The sequence below is a fragment of the Wasmannia auropunctata genome, unplaced genomic scaffold (genome assembly GCF_000956235.1).
Source record: "Wasmannia auropunctata unplaced genomic scaffold, wasmannia.A_1.0 LD336106.1, whole genome shotgun sequence".
NCBI classification, from domain to species: domain Eukaryota; kingdom Metazoa; phylum Arthropoda; class Insecta; order Hymenoptera; family Formicidae; genus Wasmannia; species Wasmannia auropunctata.
Window position 1 is genome coordinate 2,407,545 of NW_012026784.1, and position 10,077 is coordinate 2,417,621.

At 39.3% G+C, this 10,077-nt stretch overlaps 1 protein-coding gene across 1 annotated transcript; it reads right to left on the minus strand.

Moving 5' to 3' along the window:
- Positions 1-6,676: 6,676 nt before the first annotated feature.
- On the minus strand, positions 6,677-7,829 carry LOC105452317 (protein atonal homolog 8-like). The gene is made up of 3 exons (XM_011693307.1): positions 7,528-7,829; positions 7,231-7,435; positions 6,677-6,955 (listed from the first exon to the last, which is right to left on the minus strand). The coding sequence occupies exons 1-3, from the start codon at positions 7,827-7,829 to the stop codon at positions 6,677-6,679; spliced, it is 786 nt and encodes a 261-aa protein (XP_011691609.1).
- Positions 7,830-10,077: the final 2,248 nt, after the last annotated feature.

Consider the following 10,077-nt stretch of genomic DNA (forward strand, 5'->3'; position numbering starts at 1 on the left):
TATAACATATCACTTTTTTCGCGTATATGTGTGAAGGGAAGATAAGTTCAATCGACGAGAAATAAATTAGTTTCTGCGAGATGTAGTATATAAACTCTATGAGGGCCGGATTTTGTTGTACAGTAGGTTCTCTAGAACTATATAGAAGTAAAGAATGCGTTTGATGATCAAGTTCGACCTTCGGCCGAGCGGCGATCGAAAACCGGCTATCTCGTGCGTGGTGCAGTTTCTGGATGAGCAACGAGTTTCTTTGAACGCGCGCACATCCTCCGGGGACATCCTTACCGAGAACTCAGATTATTATATCATAGCGGATCGGCAGTGTGGCGGCACTTATGATTTATCGGATTGCTCTCGCTCGAGGAAATTCTTCTTTTTTTATTCTTTCCTTCGGCTCTTCGTTGAGCATCGGTCGCGCGCGATGTCGATTAAGCACGTTAATTAAGCACATCCCAATGAATATATTTTCGACCTTATTTGATGTTATCGCTTTGCTTACCAGCGAAAATGCTCCATCATTTTTTTAACGAGTTTTCCTGAAGATTAATTTAATAATTAGCGAGCAAGACTAATCAGTCGGCGTATCAAAGCGCTCGTTTATTTTTCGGCACGCTTCTCCTTAATGGAAAGCGTGAAGTTAAATGACTAAGCAGATCGATACGAAAATTATAGATTGCTAATCAGTTTGTATCGTTACTATTTTTGTACTTTTTTTCAAACAAAACATTTAACATGAACGTTTTTCGATGATAAGTATCAAGATAGTTGTAAAGATCGACAGATTAATGGAAATGCAGTTATATGAAATTTATTTTTAATTATTTTTAAATCAGAAAACATGAAAAACATTTCAATTTTAATTAAAAACTTATTGTCGTTTGGCAGTTAATGTATAAAATTAAAAATTGATTTATTAGGCATGTTACGAAACGTATTAGTGCCTCTCTCTTAGTAGTTTTTTTCGACAGAATTTGGGGCGGCGCCAGAGAAATTTGGAGGGACGAATTGCGGCGGCGCTAGAAAAACGTAAGATGCATTTTGGCGGTACGATCCCGCGAACGAGTTAGGCTGATTTTGATAATCGGTTCCGCGCATCCTCTTGTTGTACTCAACGATTGCCCCGAAAGGATTATAACGAGTTTTCAAGTGGGCCGAATGTCGAACCGATGGAAAAATCCGCTCGACACGGAGTCAGATGGCTATAAAATTGATCTTCGTCCGGGGTGCCGACTTTGACACCATAAGGGTAGCGAAAGGTGTCTCGAAATTTTCAGTTTCTAGATCGCCCTCTCGTTGTACCTGCAACCTGGAACGAATCGCTTCTCCCACGAGACGCGTCGAAAGAAAGGTTGCGATCTAAATTTGATTTTGATCAACCGATTCTTGACACTTTCAACATAGTCATATTTAAAGTTGTGTCTTCTATATTTTGATATAAAATTGTCTAAAAATAATGCATATAACAAAATTGCAAAAAAATACTGATTTTCTTATAATTAGAACATTTGAAACTATTCGACATTAGAGAATTTATATTATGCAAATATAATTCATAAAATTTATTAATAAATTTACTAATAATCAAATTAATTAATTATAATGATAATGTAACCCAATAAATTATAGATACGTGAAATATAAATAAAATCCATAAAGTCATGCAGCTCATTAAATATTAATACATACATTAATACATACGAAAAGCAGCGCGAAGAAAATGGAAAAAGGATAATCGAATCTCTCGGGCCAATTTGTTTTCTTGGTCGAAAGGGCGCGGTGCCAATGCATTCGACGCAAATTGTGCCTGAAATCGATTTTCAGCGATCCTTTCGCTGCTTGACCATTTCTGGTCACGCCCTACAGCCGAGTGACCACTCGGTCAAAATCTGTCTCAGTTTCCCGCTGTCTCTTCGTTTTCTTTGGGAACGTATCCCTTCTCCGCCCTCCTTTCTACGGGATATTAGCTATGTTTTTCTTCTAGCTTGCACTGGCCCAGTGTTAAATCTAAAGGCGCGAATATATTATTATATCATTATGTACTTATATGATTTATGACATCTATATATATATTATTTTTATAGATTACATTATATATTCTTATTTAATTCTTATTTAATTGATTAAATTATTTAATAGATATTAATTTGACAACATGAAAGAAATGTCTTATAAGAATGTCTTATAATAAATGCGAAATAAATCTTTTGTATTTACTTGTTATTGAACCATATATTAAAACTGTTTTTCTTTTCGATCTTGTCATTCGCAATGAAATACTGTTTACGGCGTCAGATCTTATAAAAAAAAAACTCTATATCCTCGCGAAATACGTTTTTATGCTTAATTATATGTAATGTAATTCGCCTCAAGGACGGAAATCCCGTTTAAAGTATTTTACCGTCCAGCAGATATATCGCAGGAGATCGGGGATCTTCTCTCGTAACAGCCAGCGCCGAACGCTGGTCCGTTCGTTCAGGTAATTAATGATCGCTAATTACCGGACATCTGGTGCTGGAAGGGATCCTTATTTACGACAGGAAGGTGGACGTCCATCTAGAGAAAGAAACGAAAAAGGAAATCATACGAAATCGCTAACGAGCTCTATTGTGGGGCACGTGCCGCTGTCCGCCTACGTATGTTGAAAAGTGACAGATTCGTTTTTTCCTTCTCCCGATCTCGCCAATTTAAACGGAAGGGGAGAACTCGATCGAAACCACCGTCCGTATTTCGTCCATTCGTTCGTCACCTTGCCTCTATCCGCGGGGAATCGGTTTGGACAACTCGTTCAATCTTCGTCTTTCATATCGAACTTTGCCTGCATAACCGCAGTAACTCGTCTCTAGGAATTTGAAAGTTAAAATTTTGTGAACCACAGTGTGTTCTACATTTTGCTAGTAGATATCGTGACACACACAAATAATTTTTCCATCCTGTAAATTTAACATGGGATTATTTTCTATCCTATTACCACAGTCCCCCAAAAGAAAAAGATCGTTCTCTCGTTCTTTTTTTTGCCCAAGTATCTAGTTAATGCGTTACCTGCTTTTCATCCTCGAGATCTTTTTTTACGGGTCCCTCGCATGTCCATCATCTTTTCGACGGGCAAGAACGGTGGATCCACTGCGGATGGCCGAGTGCTCCGTCTTCGAGAGCTCGCAGACAGGATACGTCGAGACGATCGGCAGCGGTTACAGATCCGCCGAGAGCAATTCGACGTGCGTTAATTGATCATTCGATCAGATCGATCAAGGTGCACTCGTACGTGGGCACCTTTTAAGAACGCCGTGTCATATTCTCACGCGCTGTACGTCGCTTTGATGTCTCACTTGTGTCATTTTTGCGTTTATGTTCCTCTCTCGTGTTCTGTTGACGACAGATCTCATCGCCCTCTTTTAGGGCCATCGTCGAGATCGCCATGAGGAATGTTGTCCGTTCACTTTCGACGCTGTCTAACAAGCGCCCGGCGACGAGTGACATTTTTCTTTCCTTAAATTTGACATAGAATGTGCGGAGAGAAATAGCTATTTTTAAGCAAAAAGAAAATATCGATATTTTTTTCTTTAGTACTGTCAATTTCACGAATGTCAATCAATACAAAGTAAGATTTGCTAATCATTTGATTATCAAATTGGGAACACTAAAAAATAATGCAGTTATTTTCAAATCTCTATTTAATACACTTATAAAAAGGAATCTAAGTTTTTGTACAAATAGAAAGGCTTTTCTTACGAATTAATCGTATTAAGAATTCTACAATCTCATCTTGCATAATTGTATCCATTTTGAAGAGATAGCCTGCGGGTTTGGTTCCGCTAGATTCTGCTATAGTACATTATTGACTTCGTCATGAATTGCTTATGTACATATAAATATGCGTGTAAACATAGTATATACATAATGGTTAATATATGATTAATATTATATATGTACATGTCGTAGGCAAATAATTATTTTTAGGAAAACTGCCTAACAGCAGTTCAGTCAGATAGCATTTGAGTACAAATAAACGTAAGCCATTTGACTAGACAGATAGCATTTGTCTAACAATAAATCAAAGACTAACTATTTATCATATCTACGACACATACATGCATATATAATATGATTGTTCTAAACGTTTGTAAATGAACACTATTTATTTCAATATATTGCATGCTGCGGACAAAGCATGGTATCAGCGACAGCTGCTGGTTGTCATGTGCGTAACGCTATATTAATTTGCGTTCGTCCGGTCGCTTCGACAGTGAAAGAAAGAGGTACGGCCGAGGAACAACTGGACAAAGGACAGACGCGACGCGAGTAATTAGAGCGAAATTACGGAGCAGCGTCTACGCGGGGTAAGGCATTCTCACGGCATCAAAGAGAGACATTTTGCAATAGACGCACAAATACCATATCACGCGACTCCGCACGATCCCTCGCGAGAGAGAGAAAGCGACGACCGCTAACGTTGAAGACACGGTGTGTGATGACAAAACCGAAAATAATGAAGACACCGTCCGTCGGAGGAAAGCGCACGTGAATCGTTCGCATCCGGAAGGGGCTCCGAGGGGAGCGGGCGGAGACTGCCAATGGGGAAACGGAAAGGTGGGCAACAAGTGCGTGTGCCGGTCACGCGCCCGCGTGCAGAACCGGAAAATCGACGTTTATGCACGAGATGACCGGAAGAATGCGGTACGACATCGTGCGTCGCGGTATAGCGACTCATTCTGCTTAATCAATATCCAATCGGCACAGCTGATATACGGTTGAAAGGATCGATGAAACACAGTGAAATCATCTGTCTCTTTTGTTTTAATTTTAAACGTAATTTAACGTAAATCACGCGAGATATCGATTCTGACAAATTTGCAACCATTATTTTATTTGTTATTTTGTTGTATAAGCAGTATTTAATAGTGTTTACTTATATCCCGATTAGTAACATCGAATGAATTCTTATGAAATTTATATCGCTGCGATACAAAAAGAACTTTTATTTATGAAAAGTATTTTTAATCTCTGAACTCGCATAACACAGAGCCATAGAACTTTTCTTCTAATATTCAGACTTTTGTAAAAAAAGTGTCATTATTAACAACGTAGCGAATTTTTTTTTTTACAAACACTGTTCTTTATTTACAATAGTTTACAAAACCATACTGTCATTTGGTACAATATTACAATTATTTGCATATACTGAATTTATCAACTTATAAACTAATGATGAATATCTACTTGCTTAATATGTGTAACGCTTCTTATTTGTAAAAGTCTTTGGCCGATTACATGATAAGTCCTCGAACGTGATTTACTTACTATTGCCCTTTACAAAATTTGTTCTGCTTTAGATCTTTGGCGTTTTTTACTTAAAAATGGTCGAAGTTGAATTATGATCTTGACTAGATACGACAGTACTTACAAATTTACAAGAATTTAAAAGTTTTATGATTTAAGAAACAGCATTGTGATCTTAAATCCAAATGAATTTCCGCTAACTAAAGGAAAAGAAAGCGATTTTTTAATATAATAGCGATGACTAATATAATAATATAACAATACAATGATAATTATTTAATTTTCTTTGATGGAAATAATTGAAAAATTATAAATCTCGATTTTGTTAAAAATACAGAGTTGATGAGTAATATAATATATTAGTTGTCTAATAAATAAACACAAAATATATTTAAAATCACACATACAGATGCAAACGCACAAACATACACACACAATGGATTTCCTTTGCTACTATCGCGCTTAGTCTTTGGATGTTTAGCTGTTTCTTTTTTATCTTAATATTAAAATACATAAAAAGAGTACATAGACATGCATGTTCGTTATTGCATTTGCGATGTACAATACATTCGAGTAAAAAATTCTAGTTAACGCTATTTTTGAAGTCTTAATTTAAATTGAAAATATATTAGAAATTTCAAATTAGAATTAGACTATAAAATATATATATTGGAAAAAATTGTCAGCATATTACATATGTATTAAAGTCATAATTAAATAACTTACTGCCATTAAAATAATTCTTTGTATAATAATAATAGAAATAGTCATTAGCAAAAATGCTTAAGGACATAATGCAAGAAATCTTGTAAGAACATTATTGGACTTTATTGGATATATAATCATTTAGATTAAATTATGATAGAGTATTGAGAAGGCCTTCTGTACCGCTCTTGCGCAGTTCAGTCTTATTACATTTTTACAACAATCACTATATAAATATCTTGTTACGTTAGGAATGTATTGAAATATTATCTGTGCGTTTTGTTATTAATTTTACATCTCATGATCATACTATAAATTGACTAACAATTATTCCCTTTCGCAATTGATTTTAATACATAAGTATCGCAGTTTCGTTAAGTTTTAATAATTGTTTTCGAAACATTCTAAATTTAAGAGTTCAGTGCAACGATGGCCTGATCCATTTATTAGAACTTGAGAAAATTAATTTTGAAGTTAAAATTTAAATATCAAAGTAATTCAAATTCTATTTGGATTAATTTCTTTTAAAGAGGAAAAATTGTGATTTGAGGCCATTGTTGCACCGCAGGATTTACCGAAAATCGGATTATAGGTGATCAGGTGCGTATGCGTCTTAAGTGAAATGGTGCCAGGACATTGAAAGGGTGAATCGTGCGTATGATACTTGCGTTTTTTCGCCCTCGTGAATCCGTATCTATCTCTTGCTGTCGTGTCTCTGTAGAAGATCACACAAGGCGGCTATGTAGCTCTGTGCCATCTGCAGGGTCTCGAACTTGCTGAGTTTGTGGTCGGTCCCGAGGCTCGGCACGACCTCGCGTAGCTTGTCGAAGGCGTCATTCAGGCCGTTCATGCGCCGTCGTTCGCGCGCGTTCGCAGCGAGACGTCGACGCTTCAGCACTGTCGGCGACGGTGGCACGTCGCGGGATCTCCGTCTGCCCTTCCGCGGGCTCACCGGCGGCGTCGTCGGCATCCTCTGAAAAAAATAAAGATTGCAGCTCGATCAGAGACGAATCATTTAACGCATATTTTTCATATTTTTTTATTGAAACTCGATCAGAGACGAATGCATTTAACGCATATTTTTTATTATTATTAGTTATCAAAATAAGATTAAATACATATATGGTTTACATTGTCGGGATTTAACTATTAGCTGTATTTACACAGAATAGTAGCCAGAATAGCAGAATAGTTAGTTTCATTAAATTGCAATTTGAGTCAACTTTTGACGATAATATCGATAATCACCTGCGCCGAGATGATGGGATCCCAACAATTCGTGCGAGGTTCGACGATCGTGAGGATCGGCTTGCTGTTCTCCAGGGGTTGGTATCTCGGTTCCTGGGGAGGCGTCTCGTAGCAATACGACGGCGGCTGATAGTCCAATGAGCTTTCCTCGTACAATGTCGATCGCGGCGACGTGGTCTGGTCTATCGAGAGCGGCGGCTCGTACCTGTAAATACACGAGGATGACGAATCTCGATGAGTAACCTTCTCGACAAGACTCCCGCGGTGAAATTCTTAGCGCGTGCAGCGGAGGATTACCTTTGCGGAGTGACGGGCGTCAGGACGCCGTAAGGTCCTCGATCGTATCCCTCCGGAGTCTTCGTGTATTCCGACACCATGTCCTTGGCGTAGTCGAGCGTCTCGACGTCTCTTCGCGGCGTGAGCTCGCTCTCGTGCGTGCAGTTGTCCCGATACACGATTCTCGTGGCCTCGTAGTTTGGGGAGTTGTACGGCGACGGGTACAGGGGGTCGTAGCTCCTCGCTGAAGTCGGGTACGCGGGTGTTAACATGTCGGATTGCGTGTTCTGGTAGTTACAGTGATGGTTCGACAGCAGGGCCATGATCGGAGAGAAGTTACTCGATCGACTTGGCACAACGAGAATTATAACTCTATGCGTAGCACGTACGGCGCCTCATCGGAGCTGCGTCTCGAGGCGAAGTGTCGCGAGAGTAATCCTCTTTTTGCAAGTCCGAGATTTTTGTATAAGCGAAATTTTCACGACATTACTACGATCTTCGTCAAATCCTGTCGACATCACGCTGAGGAAAGGGATCGAAGCACAAAGTTCGCCGGCATTGATTCACATCCCATTGAGTTTGTCAACGCAGTCAAAAGACAATGGCTTGGAAACGTAATCTTACGGTGCTAATATTTAATGCACACGGTATTAAACGATATCATTGCGTCTAACGTAATATAGGTATATCCGATGCAATATTGAGAGATGGACTTCTTGAGCGTGAAGAATACTGTTCGGCACATCACCTTGTATACGCGAAATCGATCCGCGAACCGAATCCTCGCGCGAACTGTGTCTTCGCCGTTAGTGTCTCAGTTCACTGCGTATCGAACGTCTTCTGCACGCGGGCCGTGCGAGAGAGGAACATCGGGGACCGAACTGTCAGGCGTTCGGTCAGGTCGGACGCCAAGGTGGACACCACAGCCCCGATCCTCGCGGTGTAAAGGCTCGAGTTTGAGTGCGCCTGGCGCGTGCCAGAGCGCCCGTCAGCAGATCAACATATGGTTCCCACCTTGTTTTCTACCTATCCCTATGGGCGATACGTATACCTGGCAGCGGCTTATTCGGACTCCTTCCGTATCTACCCCTTTTCTCTTCAGGTTCCTCGACATCCGCTCCGCAGGCACGCCCGTGCCGCGAGTCCGTCCTACCTCCGCGACCCGCCGAGAAGCGACCGGCGGCCTGAAAGAAAGATGCTCGCGGGTGTTCTTTATGAGGAAAGAGTTCGCCTTCCTATTATTATCAGCGAACGTGCGGCAAAGCGGTAAGAAAGACATTTAAAAAATTGGAAATTTTATTTCTGTATACTCGAAAAATTGATATCGTAATTTGTTTACGCTGATTCGCTGAATGAGCTTGTACGATAACGTTGAAAACTTACGCGGGCAATGAGTCCATTACAATATCGCGGTGATATTTCCGAATTTCGCGGCGCTGATCGGACAACGAACCGATCGCGACGGCGGTGGTGGCGGTACGGAAATTAATTTTCAATTTCCGATTTCCCGTCTTTCTTCCCTGCTTGGCGCTCGGATCGTCACGACGACCGACGGCGGAACGACAGATGCTTTCACAATAGAAACCACTCCACGTGTAATAACTGTATACGCCATATTATATCGTCGCATTTTTGTATAGGTAGCATCAAAAGAACAACGAAGACGTAACGCGACTGGGAGAGGAAACCAAACATTTATGAGCCTCGCGAATGTGGTTTTCCGTCGTCTGTAATCTGAAATACGCAAGTTTAAAATTAGCAGTTTGAAATTGTAGGGTAAAATTGAAATTTTTTTTCTAAACACATTTAAATTATTCACATTTAATTTACTCGCCGCTGCACAAATTTATTCCGGTATACATATATATTAGGATTTTTTTATTATTTTAAGAATACATTGAAGTAATTATGCAAGATAATGTATAAAGTCCGTGCGCTTGTGCATGATTAGTTTCGCAGAAATTATACTTGATTAGGATTCTTTTAAAAATACTGATTATTTTGCATCGCTACTTCTTCTATCAAACTTTATATTATTATCTCATATCGAGTTGAATCGATTTTTTTAAAGTCACTGATATTTTGTCAGATTCTCGTTGCCTAACGATTGAAAAGACAGAATGTGTTGATAAGATCGAATTTATAAATTCCATAAATTGTCAAGATAACATGTATGACTGACATACAGAAGGAAAGTGTGTATAGAGCGTTGCATTTGACAGAAAATACAGACGTGTTTATAAGTCGTATCATTTATAACTTCGATTTTCGATATATTCCATATATAAGATTGAAATTCAATCTTAATAAGGATTGCATTTATAGACTATATCAGTTTTTACGATTTTTGATTGCCTATCATTAAAATAGTATTTCGAGCAATATCCCGTAATATTGATCGACATCGATTTGTGACTGATTTGTGACACTCTATCGAGGAATCGTATACGCCAACAACGAGGAATGATGCGAATCATAAGGGGAAGGGAGGGAAGAGAGAACACAACGGTCGCGTGCTACTACGGACCCCTCCGCCTTAAGACAATTAGCGATATCCATCTCCTGCGGGGT